At 41.1% G+C, this 25804-nt stretch overlaps 2 protein-coding genes across 4 annotated transcripts; one reads left to right on the top strand and one right to left on the bottom strand.

The window, feature by feature from the left end:
- Positions 1-3450: 3450 nt before the first annotated feature.
- hmgn3 (high mobility group nucleosomal binding domain 3) lies at positions 3451-13045 on the bottom strand. Of its 3 annotated transcripts, XM_069158598.1 has the most exons (7): positions 12858-13040; positions 10693-10743; positions 10238-10270; positions 7282-7332; positions 6532-6630; positions 6134-6233; positions 3451-4312 (listed from the first exon to the last, which is right to left on the bottom strand). In XM_069158598.1, the coding sequence occupies exons 1-7, from the start codon at positions 12870-12872 to the stop codon at positions 4305-4307; spliced, it is 357 nt and encodes a 118-aa protein (XP_069014699.1). In that variant the 5' UTR covers positions 12873-13040; the 3' UTR covers positions 3451-4304. The 3 variants fall into 3 exon arrangements, with proteins under 3 accessions (XP_069014699.1, XP_069014700.1, XP_069014701.1); XM_069158599.1 differs by lacking the exon at positions 10238-10270 and having other exon boundaries at positions 12858-13045; XM_069158600.1 differs by lacking the exon at positions 6134-6233 and having other exon boundaries at positions 12858-13034.
- A 5222-nt stretch (positions 13046-18267) lies between these two features.
- Positions 18268-25016, top strand: enpp5 (ectonucleotide pyrophosphatase/phosphodiesterase 5). The gene is made up of 4 exons (XM_069158596.1): positions 18268-18528; positions 19746-20648; positions 21342-21518; positions 22663-25016. Exons 2-4 carry the CDS (start codon positions 19769-19771, stop codon positions 23088-23090), a joined length of 1485 nt encoding a protein of 494 aa, XP_069014697.1. The 5' UTR covers positions 18268-18528; positions 19746-19768; the 3' UTR covers positions 23091-25016.
- The last annotated feature ends 788 nt before the right edge of the window (positions 25017-25804 follow it).

Here is a 25804-nt window from a genome sequence, read left to right as displayed (position 1 = left end):
AAATCCCCCTCCCCCTCAAAGGAAAAAGCGCAAGCCCTCTGCGGAAGGATACAAACGCTCTGTCTCCACGCGCACGCCGCTGAGGAGGGGAGGTAGAAATGGCAGCCTGCTGAAGGAGAGGACACACTGCTGCAGAACTGCTGCTAGTTTGTAGCTAGACGACATTTATCACGTTTTATTCATTACAGGCTTATACCTCCGTAGTTTAAAGTTTGCAGCGGATTAACACAACGTAACTCCTCTTATATTGTTGTATATTTGCTGCTGCGGAAGTTTAAAAAAAAATATTAAAAAAAAAAAAGAAAAAAAAGAAATATGGCTCCCGCGTTTGAGAGAGAGATTTCCAGCTCGGTTTTTTTTAATTTTTTTTTTTTTTTTAATTAAATAACAAAGTAAAGCTGCGTTAATTCTGTGTTCCCGTCGGCCTCGCTGGTTGTTTCTCTGTCGTTATTGTGTAACAAGATGTCTCGCTAACACACCCACTCTCTCTGGTGGGGAAGTCGTCCATTTCTCTTCCAAATACTGCCAGGCAGTAAAATGGGGGAAGGGTTGGAGAAGAAGGGGAATGCAGCTTAATGAATGAAACCCCGGGAGTTACAGCAATTTTAAAGCCAATGGAGACGCCGATGTAAAATCAGAAAAACACAGACCGTCAGGGCAGATTATCAAGGAAATACATGACAGCACACTTCCTCTGTGACCACTACACAGCTCTGAATAAAAAGGAACAACGCTTAGTGGTTATTTTTTTTTTTTTTTGTCATTTAATTGATATTATCCTATTATGTATGAAGGGGATGCATATTATGCTTTTATTAAGCAGCATTTAACCAACTAAAAATGACCCCCGGTGTTCGCTTACTGACCTCGTGTGTCATGTTGTATTTGAAGTACGAAATTAAAGCTTAGTGTAATTACTATACTTACTAATATAATACATATGTTTTACATTCTTTTGAAACTGTTTTGAGATTTCGTTATCAATTGCAAACCAATCTACCTCCTAAGTTAGACTGGTTCCTTAGTTTTGTTACAGCAAGAGGTATTTACACACCTAAGACGAACCAAAGATGACCTTTTCTCTTCAGTTAAAACCTGGTGTAGTATTCTCTGTGGGCCCTTTTCTCCCTGACTTATCTCTGTCACTTCATCTTTTAACAAATAAATAAAATTTATATTTGATCCAAGAATAAGAATCTGTAATTATTAGGGTGGTCACTGATTAACTGTTTATAGCACATTTACACAATTATAGTCAGATGTATGTGCATCTGAGACAAGTCTGCACGTTTCATACATCCTTTCTCAACATAGTCGCCTATACTCCAGGCTTTTCAAGGCCTTCTCCTGTTCACAAATATCATTTAAATCCCCTGCAGTGATTGTCACTAAACAGATTTTGTAGCTATGAAAATGTAAATGACATCAAATTAAAGTTGGCTTGAATGTATTTTTGTTATATTCAACACGGCTTTTCCTATGACATGCAGACATTTTGGGGATATAAATTTGCACACGCTACTTCCCGTTTCACTCATTAAAAACAGTGGCTCAGTTTAACTGTTCACGTGTGTCTAATCAATTGCAAATTATCATCGTATTATGTCTGAACTGGTTTCTGTTTTGCAAAGGCAACAGACAAATTTTCCTCCAAATCGCATTCAGTCCTTGGTGTCAAATAACTTTTGTAGTTATTTACACTGCTTTGTTTAGTGCTTATGGGTGAATATTGGCAATGTCAAACACAATTAATACCGGCACTTGAGCAGATGGTCAGAAACTCAGCCGAGGGTGCGACGACACAAGTGGCTCCACCACATACCATTTTTCCGTGTCAAAAGTGTTCTGGCAGACAAGTGGGTGCACTCTTTACTGTGGGAGAAAACACGAGTCCTATTATAGCTTTGCCACATCCACTTATGAATACTGACCCTGCGCCAATAGAGCTTTAGGTCATTTGTGCCAAATGTGCACCGCATCCAAAACTTAATTTGTCTTACTCCCTTTAATTCTTGATAACAAGTGCAGTTAACCAATAAGTTTGTTTCATTAAAGAAAAGGAACAAAAATCGGGCCTAATAACAAATCGACTGTCCTTTAAACAGGCTGGAGTTTTTAGACCTTCAATCAATCACCTCCATTTTAGCTGCTGTCATGAACCCTTAGGTCTAAATGTAATTGTGCTGGCTGACATGGCCACAAGGAGGCAACCTCACCCTGTGCCACTCTGCCGGGGCCATAGAGTCAAAGGTTAGGTGCACTGAGGAGAAACATTACCCATTACCCATTTTTTAATTTTTTTTTTTTTATTACCACGAATAGGAACTGACTGATTAGAGGTGACCACATCAGAAAATCCACTCAGGCCTGCTGTGAGCTTATCTCGACCAACACTCGGTCCACCTGGAGATACCAAACTACACCCATTTGTTGACTGCAACTTTTAAATCACTTGCATGTTGGAACGCTCTCAGCTTTATGACCTTCTAAATCTACACCCTTTGACAAATCGTATCCTTTTACCGCATAGCTCATTATACTGCTGTAAGGTGTGGACACAACGTCAGATTCAACAGTCCTTCCTTTTGTGTACAGCATTCAGAAAAGCCACAGGGAAGACCATAAAGATGCGGATGTCTTTATGTACTTGCTGCAGTCGGTAGGTAAAGTGCTCGTGTAGCCATGCAGCTTTTCCAGGAGCTTCAGTGGATTATTTCAGTCATGCGAACATTTGTATTTTACTGTCACCGGGTTCTTGTAGCTGCTGAGGTTTACATGCTTACACAGACAGCTTCACAGTGGAATCAGTGGTATGATGTGGGGGTTAAAAGGTCAACTCATCCTATTGGGAGGATTTACTTCAAACAAGAAGCAGCATTTGTTTAAATTCATATCACTGCTGCTGTTGCATCTTATTAAAATGTATCATAATCTTGACTGAGGCTCTTGGTGGTGCATTTTAATTTGTCTTCATGTGTGGTATTCAGACATCATCACTCCATACCACGATGCATTGGTCCGTGTGTGTGAGTGACAGCTCGTCCCTCAATGGAGAGACCGTACCGTTTCACAGGTCCCAACCACTCTGGCAAATGCTGACCTTTCACTTCCTGACACAGCAGTTGTATTTAACACAGCCACGTGCCCCTGGCGACCCCTCTCTCTCACTCACACACACACACAAACATGTACACAAAGGGTAGTGGCTTTGTGTTGGTTATAAAAAAGTACATGTAAACCTGAACACATTGAAAAGGAGCTCTCAAACACGTATTGCACGCATACACGTGCAGCCTCATGGAGACTGAAGACATCCAGCTACAGTATACTGGTGAAAAAAATGGCCTTGTGGTCCATCTAGAGTGAACATACATGCTGTGTTTTACACAATAGTTGTATTCACCAGTAAGTGAAAAGACACCCAAAAACGAACCAAAAAAAACTCCCGCGTGACATCAACTTTTTCTTTTATTTCAAAATATTCTCCCAACAGGATGAAGCCCAGAGGGTCCAAAGCCAATAGAGCCATCTAGAACAGAAGCACCACTCATTATTGCTATGTCACTCTGCTGCAGGACAAGGTGCTCAGGAGGGGGGGGAAGAAAAAGGAAGAGGGGGCGGGGGGGGGGGGGGGGAACAAAGTCAAACACAGAGACCCACAAACACATTCACTCCAGCACACACATACAAAAGGAGCAATGTGAAAACACAGTGGTGGTGAGTCTAAAAACTAGGAGTTTTAAAAAGCTGCAGATCTTCCCCATGGCGACTGTGGAGCTGCTGGTTTTCTCGCAGCTCTGCATCTGAACTGTTGATACACGCCCACAAACCGTCACCCTAAACCGTCAGGGGGGGTCGATTGGAGCATCCCCCCATTACAGGCAGAGAGCCAATAATGATGATCATCTTTTACGGAGAAGAAACGACTACAAACAAAAGGCAAAGCTGGTTTAAAGATCATAACAGTCACGTTTATGGCCCCCTTCAGGCAAAACAAAGAACATCTGCAGCTGTCTGATAAAAACCACTTCATTCTGCCGTCCTGCTTCTAAGAGGCGTACTGTACAGCGATACAGAATGGAGGAGGGAGGAGGGGTGAGAGTCAAGCGAAAAACAGGGGTGAAAAGGAGTGTGAGGGGGCGGGGCGGGGCTGCTGGTTGTCCGTCTCTACCATCACAAGTCTAAAAAAAAATTTCAGCATGGTACAAAAATCGTCAGTAAAAAAAGATGCTTTGCTGCCATGGAGTCAGAGGGGACGAGTCGGGGGTCTTTACGCCTTCTCCTCGGCCGCGTCCTCTGCTGCTTCAGTTGCCTGGAGGGAAGAAAACGTGGGAAACACAGATGCAGGTGTTACTGCCATTCACCACCCCGGTAGGTTCCAGCAAGGACTGAAGTTAACTCGTGTAGAAATCCCAGCTACAAACTTTCATCTGGTTTAGTTTGGTCTCAGCAGGTAAGCCCTCTTTGGGCGCAGACCGAGCGGTAACCCACCGTTGATGCCATCCATCGGTTTGGAAGTTGTTGTTTTGAAGCCTCTCGACTCATTTTGGTGACGACATCGTGTTTTTTAGCGGCCAAAAGTGAGAATATTTGGACACGCTGATGATCTGACTGAGAACCAAGGACACTGAGCCCGACCAATCAAACCAGACATGCCCTGAAACAAACCCCTCTTCGAGGCGTAATATCTAATAAATTATGGAACTATTTTCAGAAGCGTCACCAGAACTGTGTCTGAGTCAGAATGACTTGTAGAGAATATGTATTGACTTTATATTTTATGAAGCCAGCCACTAGTGGCCCTCGGTGGTATTGCACTTTCAGGCACTTCAGCGTTGGCTTCACTTTTCAGACCCGGGACTACGTCCATTTTTATTTACGTCCATTTATACGGCGCAGACCACATTCATTCTGCACATAGCACCAACTTACCTGTTCAGTCTGTAAGAAGCATGTTACATCACTGAGTTGTATGGATAACGTCGTGGTCTGGGGACACTAAGAACTAGGTTTTTTAAGGTAGAAAACCAAAGCAACTGTTGTGTAATGATAAGATTTGGCCAAAAACTCTTGCTTCATCACATTTATGAAAAATCACCAAAATGCAATTTCAAGATTAATACATTTGTCACTTTTCTAAGAACTACTGCTTCCACCAAGCCAAACAGCTCAACGAATAGATTCATGTTAACACTTTTCATGGTTTTCTTGCTGAGATTTAAATGAGAAGATTGATACCAGTTTAAGTTTTGATAAATATGAAGCCAGAAGCAGCAGGTGGTTGAATAAATATTAAACTACAGCCAGGAGATGATTGGCTTATCTCGGCATGAACACCACATACAACAATACAACTCGCCTGGCTGCGACTGAAGTTAACAAAATCCACATATAAACATAAGCAAGTTGTGTCCACCTGCTTTGAGTCTGTAGAACTGAGCCTATAATCTGAAACCTACAGTGCAAAGCTCAGGTGAGGTGGGAGTTCATGTGAGGTGAAACCAGAATTTGGCCGAGCTTCAAGCTGCGAGCTCAAGCGATTATCACTTGATGCTTTTCAGACTAAAATCTTGTTGCAAAAACTGTGATTAGCTAATTTGGTATTTCACTCCTGATTTCCGCAACATTTGTGCTTCCACTGGCAGGTTGAACCCACTTTTCCTCTCGTATCTACAGGAGTCAACATGATCTCAGTAAAGGGAATCAAATCTGGCTGTTGTGATCTGACTGGTGACCGTCTCCTGTGCGTTCCCCCGGTGGAGCCAGCTGTCTATGAAGGCAGTGAGCCAATCACATTTCACATCACATCTCTGTGAGTGGCAGCAAACCTTCCCGCTGATGTAAAAAGTTGTCCTTGGCCCACTTCATCGCACACAGCAAGCAAGCAAGACGTCCTCACTTCTTCTCTCTCTCTCACTCCAGTTTTATCACTCTCAACTCTCTCATTTTCCCAAACAAGCTAATAAACACAGCACTCCACAGCACACAGAGTCTCAATGTTTGTCCTGATTAACATACAACTGAGTAGAAGTTATTTGTTAGTGTCCAAACACACACACACACACACACACACACACACACACACACACACACACACACACAGTGAAGATGGGTTAGAAACACTCCAGCATACCCTTAACTCTGACTGTCTCACTCTGCCCTCTCACTGACATCAAGGAGGGAGCGACGCTTCTGATGGAGGACACACTGACAGACGGACGAGACACATAGATCTGTGTGTGTGTGCGTGTGTGTGTGTGTGTGTATGTGTGTGTGTGTGTGTGTGTGTGTGTGTGTGTGTGTGTGTGTGTGTGTGTGTGTGTGTGTGTGCGTGAGTGAGTGAAAAGCAGTTGTGTAGAGTATAAGTGTAAGAAAGTGGTTGTGTGGTGGAGGAGTAAAGGTGCGGTGCATGCATACACATATTCATATTTATACACAAATGGACAAAATAAAGGAATAAAGATTATTTTCTTGCCGGTTCTTCACTGATATATATTTAAATTGTTATTTTTTATATTCCGCGCCTCGTACCTCATTGGTCTTGGTCTCTCCATTCTGAGCGGGACCGTCTTCCTTCTTCCCCTTGGCGCCGCCTTTCTTTGCCTTTGCCCCCTTATCGTCCACCACCTTCTGTACAGAACAAACGAGAGGAAGAACATACACGGCATATAAACTCAACGATGTAAACTCATTTTTTGTGCATGAAAAGTGTTCTGTACCGCCATATTATTTTTTGCATCCTATTTTTGTTTTTCCTATTTTTAACAAAATTTGTTCACAAAGATACACAAATTATATGTTTACACTATGCTATCGACCCATTAATATTACAAATAAATACCGGACACTAAATGTGAAGTATGTTTACATGTGAGGAGTTTGTGTGTTTCACATGGAGCAGCTTTGGTCACACACATAAACTAGTAATGAAGGGCAACCAAGTGAGTCATACTGTTACAGATGAATGTAGTTATAAATAAAATATGATGACAACGCCTGTGTGTGTGTGTGTGTGTGTGTGTGTGTGTGTGTGTGTGTGTGTGTGTATGTGTATTTATGTGTGTGTCTGTCTGTGTGTATTTGTGTGTATTCATGAGTGTGTGTGTATTCATGAGTGTGTGTGTCTGTGTCTGCGTGTGTGTGTGTGTCTGTGTGTTTGTGTGTGTATTTGTGTGTGTGTGTGTGTGTGTGTGTGTGTGTGTGTGTGTGTGTGTGTGTCTGTGTGTGTGTCTGTGTGTTTGTGTGTGTATTTGTGTGTGTGTGTGTGTGTGTGTGTTTTACCTTGACGATAGCCTTCTTGGGCTTGGCCTCAGGCTTGGGTGGACCAGGTTTCTGCAAAGTACACATAAAACAGTTGGAATGGTTCGTTCTCAGTCATAACTTATCGCATTTGGAGAAATATTAGTTTGTCTTGAGTTCCCCCTCTTCTCCAAACTTACATTTGTTTCGGTACTGTTTAAAATAATATTGTTTCAACCACAGGAGCTGCTGAGCAAATTCATTAAGATGAATGCAGAGCTCATGAAGAATTGAAATGTCTGCACTGGATCTGACTGTAAATATTAATAACAATGAAGCGCTGGTGCTGTACTTTCTAACCAACGGGCCAAAGTATATTTAAATATCTGCATCTTTTAAAAGTGAAGTGAGCTCAGACTGTTGTGCAATGACTACGTCAGATGGAGCAAAAATTCTAGCCATGCAGTGCGAGCGGCAAGTTTGCTGCAGATATTTTCCAGGCTGCTGAGTGCCGACAACATCACCCTGAAGCCACGAGCTACGGGAACACTAGCTGTGATAAAATTCAATCATGTGATTCGGTCTCCGAAAATCTCTTTTCTTCTTGTCTGATAGTGCACATCAGGCCAAAAAAAAAAAAAAGGCATAAATCCTGCTTGAACTGGGGAGGGGTGGAGGCTTAACATTTACAGTTATATATCGAAAATTAAGGAAAACTATTTTAGTTATGCAGTCTGAATAGTAACCTATAAACACCACTGTCAGCACTGGTTAACTGTTAAAAGAGTCAAATTGTATGAAATAAGTTGATTGCTGAAAGAGATCATAAACTACGAAGGAAATATCAAATCAGGAATGATCCCAAAAATTACTCATAACACAAAGATTTCCTGAACAGTGTCACATTCAAAGCAGGTAACTTCAACATTTTGGGAAACACTCTTTCTTACAGTGATCGAGATAAATATATCAATGCCGTGTTTGTTGGGTAAATGAAAAGCTACAGCTCGCTTAAGCGTAGCTTAACACGTGTACTGAAAACTGGCGGGAAACAGCCAGTGCTGTGAATTCATGGAGCGATGACAAGACATCCCGGTTTGATAGTTGTCAGGTCTACTGCATATGTTGTTATCATCACACATCATGTGGGCCAGTCGACGTGCGACTGTTGGACAGGACCAATGACGGCCGTGCTGGACCGTAGATTGTATATAAATAATGGTTGTCGCCTCTGTGATATGTCCCATAGGTTTCCTATAACTCGAGGGTGTGTCAGCCTTCCTCCAAGCTCATCAGAAAACGGACCAATAGTTGACGCGTGGGTGAAGCTGAGGTGGGCTGAATTATGTGTAATTGCTGAAGCCAGGCGGCTAGTTAACCGTCACAGCACCCACCTGTCAATCAAAACAACGCTTCCGTTAATTATGCATAATTATCAGCCTTGATGCAATTTAAACGAGTTCTATAAAAATTCACCACCCATAGAGGCGTCATGAACGGGGGAATTGGCTATCGAGACCAAAACCGATTGTGGTACCAGGCCGTAGACGTTTATTTCTACTGTGAAGTTAAACATTTTAACTTTTGTAGGCAGCCTCAAGTGGCCATTTGAAGAACTGCAGTTTTTGTTCTGCGTTGGATTCATTTTTCAGCCCCAAAGGTTGCTGACTGAACTGGACCTTTGTCATCACGGTAACAATAACAAACACATGGCTAACGTTTTGAGATGGTCACAGTTTGGTTACGTTTAGGCCCCAAAACGATTTAGTTTGGCTTCGGAAAAATGTTTTGTCACCTAAAAATGTGAAATATGTTAACTTACGTACATAACTTTAAAAAGGTAAAGTCTCCTCGGTGAAAATCCTGTTTAATCCATTAAACCACTCCCAACCTACCTACTTACACAGACTTTTCATACTATGTCACCTGACTTCCTCCTTTGCTCTTGTCATGATTACTACGGCCACTAGAGGTCACCCAGTGGATCAGTCGGTCCCTACAAGCCTGTGTACCTGATTTGGGACAGATGTTTTATGATAACTGCCAATTCAATTGTCTGATAATACTCAAATCAGGTAACAAAGCTCCATAAAAGTTAACGACAACTGGCCGAGAAAAAAAACAAGACGACACTGCTCGTAAAACCAAAACTAGTTTGGTGTTCATTAGGAAGTGTTTAAGGTGCTAGTCTGGACTTTTAATCTTTGAACAGTGGCCGGCTCGCTGTTTCCTCCATTTCCAGTCTATCCTAAGCTAAGCTAACAGTCTGTTACATAACTAGCTTACAGACACAAGACATGAGAGTGATATTGATCTTCTCATCAAACTCTTGGTAAGAAAGAGACTATTTAAGTTTCCCGAAATGTCAAACGATTCCTTTAAAGTGAATATGCAAATAAATAAAGACATGCAAAGACTCAGCACAGGCGAATTCAACATGCCAAGTACAACACACATAGAAACGCATGGTCTGTATGGCAGAGCTGCACGATCACAAAAAACACAATAATGATACATTTGCTAGATAATGTTGTCACGGTTACCATCAACAATCATTAGTATTAATGCAAATTGAGCACATTTCAAGTATATCTTAGCATTTCATTAAGAAAAAAAACCAGCTTGCTTGTTACTGATATGGCAACATAATTTAAACTCATGAATGTTGGAACATTATAAATTCAATATGCACATTGCTAATCATGCAGCTCTGCATATCAACAAGGTGTTGCAACAGACCCACACTGAGAATGGACAAAGACAACAGAGAAAAAGACATGCACGCCAAGCCAGACCCGATCCTCCGGGAGCATGTTTATGGAATTTGTAAATGCCGATTGCCTTGATCAAATCCATAAACTGCGTGAGGACTTTACTCTGAGTTGTGGTAATATGACACTCATTCTCCCATGAGACGGAGGCGGGATGAAGGGAGACACGGAGAGGAAAGAGAGGACAGTGACAGAGGTGAAGACAGGGAGGGGAGAACGGAACTTACCGCCGCTGACAATCTCTCTGACCTTCTGGTGGGCTACCGGAGGAAGGGATGATCAACGAGAGACAGAGAGAGAGACGGAGACAGAGACAGAGACAGAGACACAGAGAGAGACAGAGACAGAGAGAGAGTGAGAGAGAGAGAGAGAGAGAGAGAGAGAGAGAGAGAGAGAGAGAGAGAGAGAGATATCAGTTGTACCTTTGTGGGCTGATCGTGAGCTGATCTAGTTGGTGACTGCCACAAATGTCCTGATGATTAACCTGTCATGTGCCTGTTCTCTCACTCTCACACACACACACACACACACACACACACACACACACACACACACACACACACACACACTCGGTACAGTAAAAAAAAAAAAAAAACACAGCACACAAACACACACCTCCCCCCCCCCCCCCACACACACACACACACACACACACACACACACACACACACAAAACATTTACCTCTTGTTTTGTGACTTTAGGGGCCTCCTTGCCCTCGGGACCCTCTGGGGACTGGAGGAAATAAAATGACAACCATGATTAAAAACTGTTTCATACCTCAGTTCTCTCATTCTTTTTATCATTGACACATTGTAATTCTTCACTTGTGATAACTCAATTTGGTTCACTATTGTTTACTCCACAGCTCCTTCCAGTGGAGTAATACAAGAAGCTGGGGGTGAATAACAAAGACATATCAGACAGATCAACAGCTTAGAAAAATACAGAAAATTTGTTTTCAATACTTAATTTGTTTTAGAGGAATGCCTCACCTCTTCAACAAAATTCACACTAACTAATGACGATATGATACATTTGTAACAAGAGCTGAAACTATTACTCAATAAGCAATTATCAACACAGTTAACCTGCAAATATTTTGATAATCTATTCATCATTTGTCATTTTTATCTCATTTTTTAGCAAAAATGATTCCCATTGACAGGTACCACTCTCTTTCGTCATCATTTACTGGTTGACTTTGTCTTTTCTGGCAATAAACTGAATATTTGGGTTTTTTGAGGACTGGTCAAATAAAAACAGTCACGCAAAGAACCAGTTTAGGCTTTTGGAAACTATATACTTTTTTTTTCTTTTTTTTTTTACATTTTATGAACTATTATATCAATCATTTTATTGACAAATGATAAATTAATGATGGAAATAATTGCTGGTTACAGCTATAAGTCTGACTCCGTTTTGTGTAACACAAAACAGTTCCAAAGTCCTGCAATATGTAATAAAGTCATACTTATTAAGATATAATAGCTAGAGCAGACATTAGCCTTCTCATTATCAGATAAAGATTACAATTTTATCATAAACAGTTTTAGCTATCTATTATTCTTAAATGAAGAATTCGACAGAAGTGGTGCACTCTCAGAATTTCAAAGGTCATAAACTGACTAATCATTAAGATTTTATTAATTTGTTGGATTATTAATTTTGCATTAAAATAATAGAAACCACTGGTAACTTGTCTTTCACATAATAGAAATCCCCTTCTAAATTTCCATCTTTTATGTTTAAAATTGCTTTGAGATGACTCTAATTTCAAATGATCTGATGATGCTGGATGCTCTCTTGATGCTTTTGCCATTTTAATAGAAGCATCTTGATTTGATGCCAAAAACTGAGCTCCCCAAAGAATAAAAGACCAAACACGTGGATTCATTCGGACACGGTTATTAACTAATAACTGGGGCGTCATTTAGTTGATCATATATTGAACACGGTACATTCCGGCTGCAGGCAGGTAAGGACGGTGCACAGGGGAGTCCACCCCTACCGTGAAAAAAAAAAATTAGAAAAAATGTTGGTTTAGCCCGCAGGTTGGCAATCGCATCATTTGCATGTGGGCGACCTCCGCCCCTGGTGGCCCCCCATTCTCTGTCCTCAAAGGCGAATGTGCGCAGACAATAGCAGTTTTTAGGTGGTCGGAAAGCCAGTTTCCATGTATGCACTGGTACAATGCACTGGAGCTCGTCGTGCAATGCTGTTTAGATAGTGTCACGGTCTCTTTTAACACGGCGGCAATTGTCTCTGATCCTCTCTTTCTCTCTTCCTTTCTCTTCATCTGTTTATGCGTTTGTTCATTCGGCTTGACGTCGACCGTTCATCACCCCTGGAGAGCCAAAATTAGACAGGGAGGTGGCATATCTTTTTTTTTTTTTTTTTTTTTTTTTTTTTTTTTTTTCCAATGTTTCATTACACACGATTCCGAATCAATAAGCCTCATATATGCGTGAAACGCGCCCAGAAGAATTATCATCACGCACGTCTCCTTACGCGTCCATCCATCCGGCGGCTCCGTCTGACATTCACCAGTGCGCACTGTGGACAGGGAAGTGGCAAATAAAACGACCACAAGAGCGGCCATTGACATGAACACAAGGCGATATATGGTGTATTAAAGAAAAAATCTTGTTGATAAAATGTATTCTGAATAAACGACGGCGCGTTAAATACATCTGAAAAGGCTGCGGACGAAAAGACGCTTCCTCAAACTTTGGCATCACCTCACCTGCCTCGACGTCGCTACAGAAATCGCGCACTGCTATTTTCCTCAAATGCAAGAGCTGGAAAAACTACGGTGAAGTGTGCTGGGTGGCGGGGACGAGACTCACCTTTCTCTTCGGCATTTTACGCGGGAATTATTCTCCACCAAGCCCGGAAAAAATTATGGTCAAACCCGAAGGGCCAAGAGAGGTGAATTTGAACTACCTCGAAATACCGGATCAATATCTAAGCACCTTCGATAATATGTTGATTATATGCACTCCCCAAAACTCTATACCTCCCACAGCCATTGGGTAGAGGGGTCAAAATCGTCTCCTGTGCTGACTCCCGATTGGCTCGTCACATCTCTATGTAAATAAGAGGGTCGCGGGCATTGGTCGAGAATTATCAGAGTCTGTCTGTGATTGGCTGCGCGCTCTTTGTGCGCAGATCCCACCAGACGGCGGTGGCAGCGAGTGAAAGTGGAGGCAGGCCAATAAAAGCGGGGCCTAGTCTCGGTTTATCTGGGTAATGTAGGATGTGAAAGACTGTTGTAAATATAATACAAAGGACCAGAAAAATGGGCACAATGGCACAATATCGGCCGTAGAAGAGCTCCAGAAGAGCTGGCGGGCTTTGTGTCTTGTAGGGTTTCCCCTGCTGTAAAGAACTAGAGTAATCACACACCGCAGTTTCTCTGCACAACAGCCAATCACAGCAGAGGCACCAGTTCCTGTAGGAACATGACACCATATAAAACAATACAGAACACAACATGTTAATCTGTATTATCATCTGTGGAATTTATTTCATAATAAGGAAACAATTTTTCAATTATATAGTCATGAAAAATTGCCGGTGTGCCCCAGGCCTATAAGTATGTCAGACAGGTGTAGAAATATGAGGACTAACTTGTGCACAAGTGCATTTTAGTTCACCTGTGTTTTATTTTATAGGCTACTGGAAATAAATTATGAATCTATGAAGTAAAATCACTGAAAGAGGTGTGCCACAATAATAATTATGATATTTTTCATAGCTGACTAAAACACCAACTGTCCATTGTATAGTAAAGTTTTTTTCTTTAAAGGCAAGAAACATAAATGTATATCTGTGAAGAACTTCTTTCATCTTCAAAGGGTCTAAATCAATGATTTTCCCGGGTGTCATCTCTGTGGACCACCGTGATACACAATAAAAAGTGTCAACATCCAAAACAGTGACACCTCTGGTTAGCCAAAGAAGCTTAAAGTTCCTTTAGTAATAGGAGCCCTTCAGGTCGGCCGGTGTGCCCCGGCGGTTGAGGCCCAAGTGCCCATCAGATGGCCACCGAGTCCCAGAATGACCCGCTCAGTGACCTGCAAGCTTAAATGAAACCCAAGTTCATCATCCGAGGGAACATTTTTACCCATTGTTTATCATTTATTCAATCACACCATATGACACTGGGGTCTCAGGTTGCAAAAACGATTGTAGGCGATTAATAATGTTACAAAAACACACAAAAAATGCTGGATGGAAATCAAATCCAAAAGATACTCCATGACAAAGAAAGACAACAAGAGAAGGTGAAGATGTTTGCTTAAGAAACACCTGGGGATTTGAAGTCACTTCATTTCCTGTGGTTCTACTTACTGATTAATTGTTTTAACTATACTTAATATCTTAACGGGTCGTATTTTGTACTTGTGAAGGTGTTTTACAGAAAAATAGGAACTAAATCATCCTCGGAATTCTGGTTACATCATCAGCATCTGCTGCCACAATGTACTTATTATTTATTTAGTAGTTTAAAACACATGCTGAAACCTCATTAATAATCAAAAGAACATTGTGTTTTGCTATTTGCTCAATGTATAATAAAACTCCCACACAGTGTGGTGAGTCTACCGATTTTGAACGTTTGAACAAAAAAACATCTAGAACCTCTTCTATAAAACAAAGGCTTTCCCCATGTTCTGCCATATTGAAATGCGTCTACCTCACAGTGTACATCACACCGTTTTAAGCACACAATGGCCATAAAAACAATCTACAGAAATCAACAAAAGCAACCTACACATTCTTTTGCGACGCCACAATAGACCTAACACTAGAGAGCGAGATACAGATCTCACAATAGACAGAGCTTTCCTGCCCAAACAAACAAAACCCGTCATTTCAACGTGGACGTGACTAGTTTTAGAAGTCGACCCAGAACACACAGGAGCAGGTAGGTTGATGACTGCTCTGCTGTTCCCATATAGATTGACACTGTCAGCTAAATGGAAGAAGAAAAAAACACACACAATACAACACATTTACATGAAAGGCACAAAATAAATACACAATTTAAAAAAAAAAAAAATGACTGAAAGTGAGGATAGGTGGACCAATACTGGCTGTTCTCTTTGTGCTAGGATGTGGTTTTTGTTTTTTTTCATATATTATGGATGCACATTTGTTGTCTGTCTTTTTGGAGACATTTTTGAGCTTCCAAAAACACACATACAAGAACACACACACACACACACACACACACACACACACACACACACACACACACGCACACGCACATGCACGCACACACAATGGGTCGATAAAATCTTGTAAAGCGTGGTGCCAGTGTTCTTGACGTCACACAACACATAATAGTTTAGCTTTTAAAGTGACACGCTGCTGATTATTGGACCAGAAAAGTTACAGACTCACACGTGTGAGTCAATATGTTACAGCCAGTGCGACAAACATTAACACTAAATGTCTCCGTCTTATCCAGCCGGTGTTCTCTGATGTCTTCATGTGACGACAGTACCTCTTGGTAGATGCACACCTCTCTGCTGCATCAAATTAATTCATGTTCACTGCAGACTTTTTGAAAGGATATACATTAAATAATGTAAAATGTTGGGAGTTTTTTTTAGTTTTACTACTCGTAACGTGACCAATTATAATCACCACGCACATTGTGTATCATAAGTGCACATTTTTATATCATAATACATTTACTTGGAATCAAGCATGTATCAAATCACTTAAACTACGACACAACACTAATGAAAGTTCGCTGAGAGTACAGTCATGTAGCGAGGAGGTTATGGTTGTTTTTTCTTGGGCTACAAAAGGCCACGCGAAACAGTGACTGGTTGAAATGGGAAAAGGTGTGCTGGAAAAAAATCAATCTGGAGGGCAAGATTACCTCCAAAGGATTCAGATGGATTATGGAAATTGATGCATTAAAGTATATAACTGTTTGAGACAGTAATTTTGGGCTTGTGAAGTGGATTATACTTGCGAAACTGTTGAAACAAGATGAATACAGGCATTCTGGTCGTAGGGGATGATACTCCGATTTAGATGCTAACATTAGCATGCTTATAATGCTTACATACTAATGTTAAGTAGGTATAATCTCCATACCATATTCTCCCTCTTGTAGTAGCAAGTTAGCATGCGAACATTTGCTAATTAGCACTCAGCACTAAGTGCAGCTGAGGCTGATGGGAGTGCCTACAGTTTTATGGTTATTTGATCTTAAAACAAACCACTGGACACATTCAAATTTGGCCCTGATGATGGTGCACGAAGAAGAGAGCTAAGATTACCAAATGTATTCATTAACTGATCTTGAGAGGAACCTTAATGTCTAAATTTGGTGAAAGTCTATCCAATGATGAATGAAACGTTTCCCCTAAAACTGCAAATATCAACCTGCTGCTGGCGATCGAGGGACATTTTATGGTAAACCAAGCAAAAGAAAGTTGTAGAGATATTTTAGTCGGACCAAAGGGCTGAACCGACCAACAAAGCCAACATTATCATCCAAAGAGTCCATGTGGCCATAAAGGGTGAATGGACATTCAACATTCAATTAATACGTTTTGTATTTTGTGTATGACCCAAACACAAGTCACATAACTATCACTCCAGTTAATATCTATATATATGAAGATATTTGTCAATCACATTGCACTTCCAACACTGTATTTCTACTATATCTTTTAAGTTTTTTGGTTCCTTTATTAATGCAAATTTCTTTCTTTAATAATTTTTTGTTCCTAGTTTGTAGATGTGTACATTTGAGGTTGGCATCTTTTGTGGTTGTGTTGTCTGCAGCTGCTGTATCAAATTAATCTCATCCATCCATCCATCCATCCATCAGTGCAAAAAACATCTAAAAATGTAAGATTAATGTAAAATGAATAGGTTTTAAGATTGTTTGTCATTGTGTTCATAATAGTTTGATCAAAATCTGTTTGTGTTTAATATACTGTGACAAAATTTCTGACATATATTCTGACAAATTAAAGGAGAAACCAACATAAATAAAACATACAGATTAAATCATTCAGTGTCCTTTTCTATTGAAGCGTTTGCAGTTAAATTAAGTTAGGTATTTTCACTAATTTGTCCCTCCTCCTTTAAATGAACACAAACATGAGATCAATCATTGCTCCTGTTTTAGCCCACTGAATTCCCAGAACAGATATTATGCAGCTTCTTCTCTTCGATCTCCGAGGAAATAAAATGAGATCATCGAAATAGTAGCTGACAAAACAATTTCAACTCATGGTTCCTTTATCAACTGTCCTGGAGCTTTCTATCACAGCACATTATCTTCATCAACAGATGGGAGTTGTCCAGTTGTTGTGAAATAGTTTAAATTAAAAAATTTTGGGGGGGTATTTCAAGGACTTTTCATCTGTGTTCAAGACTATTGCTCTGTCTTTTAGAGCGGCTTGTGCTCACATGATAGACTTCATATTCATAGATAAAGTGGCCTTTTATTAAATCACCACGATCAAATAGTTGCCCAGGGATCCCTTTAACAGATTAAACCGCCCATGTGTTGTCCTAAAATCTGAGTTCATACTTGACCTGGAAACAGTAGCTGCCAAAACAAGTTACCAAAAGATCCATTTATTAGCTGAGGAAGCTTTTGTTCATAATCATTAAATTAAAGTCACCGAAATCATTTAGAAAAGTAGCAGGACGTTGCATTGATAGTAAATGAGGATTGAGCATCAGTAAATAGATCTGGCTGTCCCTGCAGAGATGGAAGTGCTTGTCAGTAGGTCAGAAATAGTCTCAGTATCACCATGCAGAGACATTATTGAGATGCCATTTTTCTTTGTAATAGAAAGTGAAGGGAGTCAAACTGTGGCCCAAACAGGCCTTCTTGTAGATAGGACTTGACTGACACCTTGTGGACAGATTTTGTCATGATTATTGGAAGTCGGCTGTTCCATAACATTGTTTCAGTATTGTCATCTGGGAGAAATTGCTATAAGATCCAAAGCTGCAATGTATTTGAATTATAAAATGTTTAGTATAGCATTATTTTTTTTTTATTAGGTATAAGTGTAAACTTGTTCACAGTGATGCATTTTATCGGCCAAAGTGTTGGCTTATTCCTAAATTAGATTTTGTCCTCTTAAAGCAAATTGAATGTAACCTGACTGACACACAAGATGTCTATTTATAACACTGGATCACCCTCCCACCCATCCCACATTACGTCATTGGGACCTGTGCACTTTTGACTATGGCAGGGAAATTTGGGGGGTGCAGTTCCTCATGAGGCGAAGCATGCTCCTGCAGAAAACACGGGACAGCCTTTTGTCTCCATGTGATCTGGTTTGGTTTCATGTCTGCAAATAAAAGCAGCAAAAGGGTAAAAAAAAAAAAAGAACAAAAAAAAAAAAGAAAAACAGTGAATTGATAGGCGGGACTTCCTTCGTGCAGAACTGCCCGAGTCCGGTTGTTTATCTCGGCGTGCGGAGGAAGGATTGGAGCCAGTGTGCAGGATCTGATAACAAGGTAAGCTTGTTGACAGCTCGGTGTTTTTAAGAGGTTTGAATTTGTGCATTTAATCTGCCTGTATGTCGCCTCTGTTTGCGTGTGAATCGGACTCGCTACTGGACGTGGTTATTGTTGCAGGTGGAACTGCGTGTTTTAGCTCATAGCACTGCAGAACAAAGGCTCCAACACTGAAGCTGTCTCCTCTGTAATGTCAATAGGAAGCTTCCCTTGACTACAAAATGGAATAAGTCGCTCTTACAGATGCAGTGCAGTCGTTGCATCGTCAGTCTGCCAATTTTCCAATGACATCATTGCTGTCCTGACCTGTAATGTCTTCAGAGATGATGCCAAACTGCTGGTCATCTATTAACTCTATACAATGTAGAGCTGCATCAAACTAATATCAACATAATGGTATAGGACAGATTATTTTGATTAAAAAAAACAAAAACATTTTATCACCTAACGTATGCTTTGTTGTCATATGCAGGATAAAATAGCAATTACTTTCAATATTTATTTATCTATTTATTAGTTTTCTGATTGGGAAGCAAGTCACTGGGGCCCAAGGTGCCACCTTTCAGTTGCTCCTGTTGCTCAACCAACAGTTTTAAACCCACATTTATTCATTTCTTTTTTGCTTGATTGATATAATGACTACATAGTAGTGAATTCACTTTCTATCGATCAGTTTGGACATGTATTGCCACAGCACTAATCAATGAGTATTGAACATCCTATTTTGAAACTATGGGTATGAAGAAATATATTTGGCAATATTTGCAGTTTTCTGACTTCTGTTAGATAAAATCATGACTATATTATTTGATGAAATCATTTTCAATTCAGCAACGATAAGCAAGAATGAAAGCGGCTCTTGGGTGAAGGTTTGGGTCCAAAACGTTGAGCAACTTCAGTCATGTGGCAGTGGTTTGCTTACAAAAGCTCAGCTGTACAGCAAACCACAATAATATGTTGAATATTTAAAGGTCAACTGTTATGTTTACGTTGACATATTTGTTGCAACTTGATATTCATGGAATGAATACTAATATATGTCTCAGTATTTTGTCATATTGTCAAGAATATTGTTATTGCAAAAATATAGTGATGTTATCCTAGAGCCATATCGCCCTGCCCTGGTGCAGCCCTAATTTGGAGGCCGAATATTTTATTTTTCCAGATAACAGGCATTCATTTCTTTGCCTTAGCAGTTTTTATGTGTATCTTTGCAGGTTGTGTCATCACGCGCTACACTATGCTGGGCTACTTGCTGCGAGGAGGCTGCACTTCTCTGATCTGCCTGTGGGCCCTGCTTCTGCCTCTGGTCTCCCTCCATCGCCTGAACCACCATGGGCGTAGAGACCACAGTGTGAAGGAGCAGCCCAAGCTGCTGCTCGTGTCCTTCGATGGCTTCCGCTGGGACTACATCGACCGAGTCCCGACTCCCAGCTTCCGCAGCATCATGGATGAGGGGGTCAAGGTGGAGTTCGTGGAGAACGCTTACATCACCAAAACCTTCCCCAACCATTACAGCTTAGTGACGGGGCTCTATGCTGAGACACACGGCATCGTGGCCAATGAGATGTACGACCCCGCTCTGAACCAGTCCTTCTCCATGGAGACGGACAGCATTTATGAATCCCGGTGGTGGGAGGAAGCCGTGCCTCTCTGGGTGACCATTCAGAGAGCTGGAGGCCGCAGCGGGGCGGCAATGTGGCCGGGTTCTGATGTAAAGATCCACGGCATGTTCCCCACTCAGTACCTCCAATACAACGCCTCGGTCTCTTTTGAAAGCAGAGTGGAACGGATTATTGAGTGGTTCTCTGCGCCTAAAGACGAAGCGGTGGATTTCGGAGTCTTGTACTGGGAGGAGCCGGATGAGAGTGGGCACAGCTTTGGACCTCAGAGTTCCCTCATGGACGTAGTCATCGCCGGGATCGACGAGAAGCTCGGCTTCCTCATGAATGAGCTAAAAAAGGCCGGGCTGTACGAGAAGGTGAACCTGATAGTGACCAGCGACCACGGGATGGCACAGCTATCCGCTGATAAAATCATAGAACTGGATGAGTACGTGAGCAGAGACCTGTACACCTGGGTGGATAAGAGTCCAGTGGTGGGAATCCTCCCCAAAGAAGGTAACGCCAATGCTATTTTTAGAAACACATTCATTTGCTTTCTTGCTGAGAGTTTGCCGAGGCCAGAGATGCACAGGCTTTAGACGACACTTTCATGTGCGCATGATGCCTGGTGTACTGTGGACCTGTTTGGAGCGTTGGTTGTGCTCAACCTCAAAAATGACTGCAACACATCTGCACGATGCGATATGCACAAGTTCGGTGAGGGTGGTGTAGGGGCAGTATGGAGATGTGACAGGGTCAGGGACTTGCACAACCAAATGCAAACAAGTCAGAGACCGTCGCGTCCGTGCACCGCAGAAAATGCGGTAAGTACGCAGTGGGGATGGCATATTTGGTCACTCCATGATCTCAGAATCAGCAAAGTAGTGATCCTTTCGATTGTTGCCATGTATATGGTTTACATCAGGCAAATCCAGATGTTCCAATTATATCCTGGAATAAGTTTGTAATCAGTCGAATAAAAGGATAAATTGAGCACAGACGAATGTTTAAATCTGTTTAAATGAAGTTTTTTTTTTGTTGCTATTCTGTAGTCATGTTTGTACATTTTAGGAATATGTAGCTCTAATCTAGAATCAAATGGACTTTTACCTTTCACTTAAAATATTTAAGAGAATCAAGTTTCTCTCTTATTCTTGCCGCATATACTGAAACATAATTTTTGCATCTATTGCGTCTTGTCTGTTGCAGGGAAGGTCGAGGAGGTGTACAGTCTGCTGATGGATGCAAACCCCAACATGGTGGCGTACAAGAAGGAAGACATTCCCGAGCACTTCCATTACCAGCACAACATCAGGATCATGCCCATCCTCCTGGAGGCCAAGGAGGGCTGGACCATCTTGCAGAACAGGACCGGACCCTTCATGTGTACGTCTTCACACCCCTTTAAAAACTGTGCCGAGACAATATTCTGCTTCACGGCTGCACCCATTAAGCAGGTTTCATCAGCAGGTTTCAGAAGCAGCTTTTGTCTGCTCTAATAATAGCTTCACAGGAGATTTATTTCAGTCACTGAACCAAAGCTAGCTCATGTTACACCAGCCGTAATTAACAAAGAGAGCCAGATTTGCTTTTCCCGTAGGAACAGCGAGAATGTGAGTGCGTGTGGGTTTGGAGTTTTTTTTTTTTTGTGTCATAGTGCCTCCAAGTGCAATTATTTTTCCTCATCTAATACAAATCAAGCGCCTCCTCTTCAGATTGAAGACTTCAGACCATGCGTCACTGAGTTTGCTGACAGCAGCTAATTTGATTGCTTAATTCCTCCTCTCTGGTTGAAGGCTTGATAATCAGTACAATGAGCAGGTGGGGTCTGCAGCTGGAAGGAAAACCTGCAACGTGATACATAATATGATATATAAACAATTACGCCCACTTACTTATAATTATTATGGAGTCATGTAGAGTGGATCTGTACCTCCTGGTGGCTCAAAATGAAAGGGTTGGGAACAGTACAGCTGCTGTATAAAAGCTCAGCTGAATAGCTTCGACACTATCTAGCATCTGAGATTGCCTTGTCATTCGGTACCAATTTGTCATTAAAATTGTGCATATCATTACGGGTGATCAGAATCCCCAGGCATGATTAGTATGAGATCTTGAACCTGATTGGATGTTAGTTGAATCCGCTGATGTTGCCGTCACAGGCAGCATTGATAAACTTGTATTGATTTTTACTTGCAGAACACGTCACATGTCAGTTCCTCAGGAATGTAAAAGCACGGATACATTTTCAGAGCAGCAGTTAGCCTGTCTAAGCTTTGATCTGAGGTCTTTGGGCTTTTGATTTAATTTTCTATTTTGATTGTGTGTTGCTGTAATTCATTAAGAGTTATCCAGTCAGCTCAGGCAGGCAATGAGTGTCGTACATTTTCAGCTGGAGGAGCAGTACCAGAAAAAAAATAAATCTGTCAACAAAAAGAGCTACCTGTGAATTATGGGATGTGAAAACCGGAGTCCTACAAATTAATGATGCATTATGCTAATTTACTTTTTTGTCATCTTTTCTTTTCAGTGGGAAACCATGGCTATGACAACACTTTACGTAGCATGCAGCCTGTGTTCGTTGCCCGCGGACCGGCCTTTCGACAGAATTACATCAAAACCTCGATGCGCTCCGTTGACCTTTACCCTCTCATGTGCCACATCCTGTCCATCCGCCCTCTACCGAACAACGGCTCCCTCTTAAACGTTCAGGATCTCCTCTCCCCCGAGCTGACTCCGCCGACTCCGCCCACTCCCATCCCGCCCCACCCGCCCACTCCTCCCAAGGTCAACGGGTACTCCTATGCCCCGGTCGTGGGTTCGTTCCTTGGTGTGGTGATGGTGCTGGGCTTCCTGGTGGTCTATGTAATGCTAGTGACGCTAAAACAGCGGCCCTCGCTAAAACACAGAAGCTGGGAGATGTCGCAGCCCTTACTGCAAGAGGACTTGCATCTGTAGCTGAAGAATCCGAAAGGATGGCAGACGTAAAAGAAGAGGAGGTGTTTCTCCCCAAGGTACTCTGCTGTGTCCAGAAGCATCCGCTAAATGCCTCCCTTACACCACTAAATGTGATTGTACTCCTCTTTTTATTGGTTGGAGATCAAAGGATTATAATCTAACCTCCTAATCATGTGTCGAGGTACATCATGTTCAAGTGTAAGGGAAATGTCTAGGAATTGCTCCTGGTGCAGGCTTAATCAAAATAGTAAACCTTAACATGGTTTTTTTTTGTAGTGGCTTTGCTTTCATTGTGAAATTTAACTAAAATCATCTCAACATTTTCATCGTCACCGAGTGAGTAATAATTCAAGGTTTAAAGTGGAATTTGAACCTGCGATTCTGACAAGTAGGAACTTTTGTGGCCAAAGCAAAGACTCGGACAACAAGGTATCAGTCTGCTCCAAAAAAACAGGTTTACCTAAAGTGTTTAGAGCTCTTCCTGTGATAACTGCGCACCTTCAGACAATAGTATTGCACTCATTTGTACATAGGAAAACTGAGGTTCAAACCCCGCCTACTTTCCCACCCCACACTCCTGAGTCGCTGTGAAGTGGGCGCAATTGTTAAGAAAGTTACTGGACGAATCACTTCCTTAGACGCGCCTTGACACCCTCACGCAGCAGCAGTCGTCTTAGACACTGGTCAGTTTGCTTTATTAGACATTTTCAAATCTATGCAAACAGATTTGTATGTCGTAAAGTGAAGAGGGATCAAAGTCTTGATAGATTTTTTTTTTTTTTTTTTATTCACCACTTCTACCTGTGATCTAAGCATTGAATAAGACGTTTCTTTAAACTGCAAATGCTGTGATTCATCCAAACTCTGCCTGTGGTCAGTGTTACTTTTGAATGTTACTGAAGCAGACGTTCCACTAAAGACTCACTCGATGTGCCAAGCTACTGCTCATATGTGTAGGTCATCCCATGAGCTAATCACATCACAACCTTGCTCTTCAGTAGTCAGTTACCATTTGCCTTTTAACTTAACAGAGAGCATCTCTTTAAGGTGTGCAATTGTTTATGTGTCCGTCTGTTGGTTTTTTTTGTAGAGTTTGTGTTGAGAGGGCATTTTTTTCTGTATAGATGACTGTGTACTGCTCTCCTCTTCATACAGTGTGTCATAACCATTGCCATTTGTTGGTGAAATGTGAAGTGCAATTGCTATCGGTCAGTATTTTAAGGGTTTTGTTGTTGTTGTTTGGTTGATAAGACTACTTCGGCATGACTTGAAAGAACTGTTCCCCTAATTTGCACTACACGATCGAAATGAACGAGAACGAAGGGGCAGTAGTTGGATGCTTTTTTTTTTTTAAGTCATGTGTCATTTGCACTTCTAGTTTGTAGTTGCTATTTGAAATGATAATAAAGTTAGGTGCCTCTCGCCAAAAAGCTTTTTGATTAGCATAATCATAGAAAGAAGTAGAAGACGTAGAATCCAAATCCGCAACTAAATTATTCAAATATTTTTTCAGCATCTTTAAAGAAAAAATTTGTTAAATTTTCTCCTTTTGCTTTTTGATCCATTGACTAATACCTGTGCCCAAAAAAAATGACAGACATCACTGTGATATATACTTTTTACAAAATTAAAATTCATAAACCGAAAGCATTTATATGGAAATTGTTAATTTTCTGATAATTGTATTGTTTTATGAGAAAAGTGTTGTCTGATAATTTTCCCCTGACTTGTTAACAGAGAAATGAAATATATCGATAAGATTCCTTTGAAATGGTTATAAAAGACAAAATATTAGAGCAACTTTATCTCAATTCATTGTTACCTTGAATTTGAAATGTGGATATTTAATATGATTTACAAATGAACTATCTTTGCCATGTTGATGCAATTAAAGAGTCTTCTGAAAATAAAGGGACTTGTGTGAAACTGACTGCGTTGCTTTTTTGTGCTTTTCTTTCGGAGGCGTGGGCCTTTACACGTTTTTCGTTATCTACATCACTTTTTGTTCCACGTCACATACTTACGCACGTACTATTTTGACTGCTTAAATGCGTTCACGCTGTCAAGTATGGAAACATGCAGTACATTATAAGTACCTGAATCATGCACTCAAAACGGTCCAAAAATTCAGTATAGCTGCATCCTGATTTGCATTTTGTTTCCATTTACTTTCACTATGTAATGCAGCTTCCCTTACAAAGTATGCTGTCGCATGCAGTATGCATACAATATGGACATTATACGTCTTCATAGAAATGTGTTTTGAACTTTGACCCTCTTGGTCACATCCGTCACTATCTCTAGCATGACATTTTAAGTGAAAGGAATAAGGATGCAATTTGGAAACTAACTTAACGTTACACTTCTTTTTAATGCCTCTTTCTTCTTTTGTGAATTTCAACCGAGTGTCTCATAAGCACCACCAACTCTAAGCTGCTCAGCTGATGTGACAATTGTGGGTCAGAACAGTCGAAATAGCCTGCTGGCCTGTATACTGCAAAATACGACAGGATGGAGTAGGACATTCTGATATTTTTGGCATTCTGCATTTCACATACTACAGTATGTAATGGGACATACTAAATATTTTTCTGGCATACTAAATAGTTTGATAGAATAGGTATCGGGACACAGTAGGAAACAATGGACACTTTCCACACTGAACGATCGCCATCTCGGCTACGCAGCGGAACAGGAGAGACTACTGTAAAGTA

This window comes from Embiotoca jacksoni, unplaced genomic scaffold (assembly GCF_022577435.1).
Source record: "Embiotoca jacksoni isolate LCO1_2020_lvr unplaced genomic scaffold, fEmbJac1.0.p SCAF_23, whole genome shotgun sequence".
Taxonomy (NCBI): domain Eukaryota; kingdom Metazoa; phylum Chordata; class Actinopteri; family Embiotocidae; genus Embiotoca; species Embiotoca jacksoni.
Note: the sequence above shows the minus strand (reverse complement) of the source record. Positions and strands in the feature narration are given on the sequence as shown.

Excerpts from the sequence above, each read along its gene's own strand:
- hmgn3 (XM_069158598.1), bottom strand. Across the intron at positions 10,271-10,692 it reads CTAAAGTCACAAAACAAGAG|CCCACCAGAAGGTCAGAGAG; the intron begins GTAAATGTTTTG and ends TTCCTCCGGTAG. Across the intron at positions 6,234-6,531 it reads GAGAGACCAAGACCAATGAG|ATCTATGTGTCTCGTCCGTC; the intron begins GTACGAGGCGCG and ends ACACACACACAG.
- enpp5 (XM_069158596.1), top strand. The coding sequence starts at position 19,769 with ATGCTGGGCTACTTGCTGCGAGGAGGCTGCACTTCTCTGATCTGCCTG. Across the intron at positions 20,649-21,341 it reads GGGAATCCTCCCCAAAGAAG|GGAAGGTCGAGGAGGTGTAC; the intron begins GTAACGCCAATG and ends TGTCTGTTGCAG. Across the intron at positions 21,519-22,662 it reads CAGGACCGGACCCTTCATGT|TGGGAAACCATGGCTATGAC; the intron begins GTACGTCTTCAC and ends TTTTCTTTTCAG.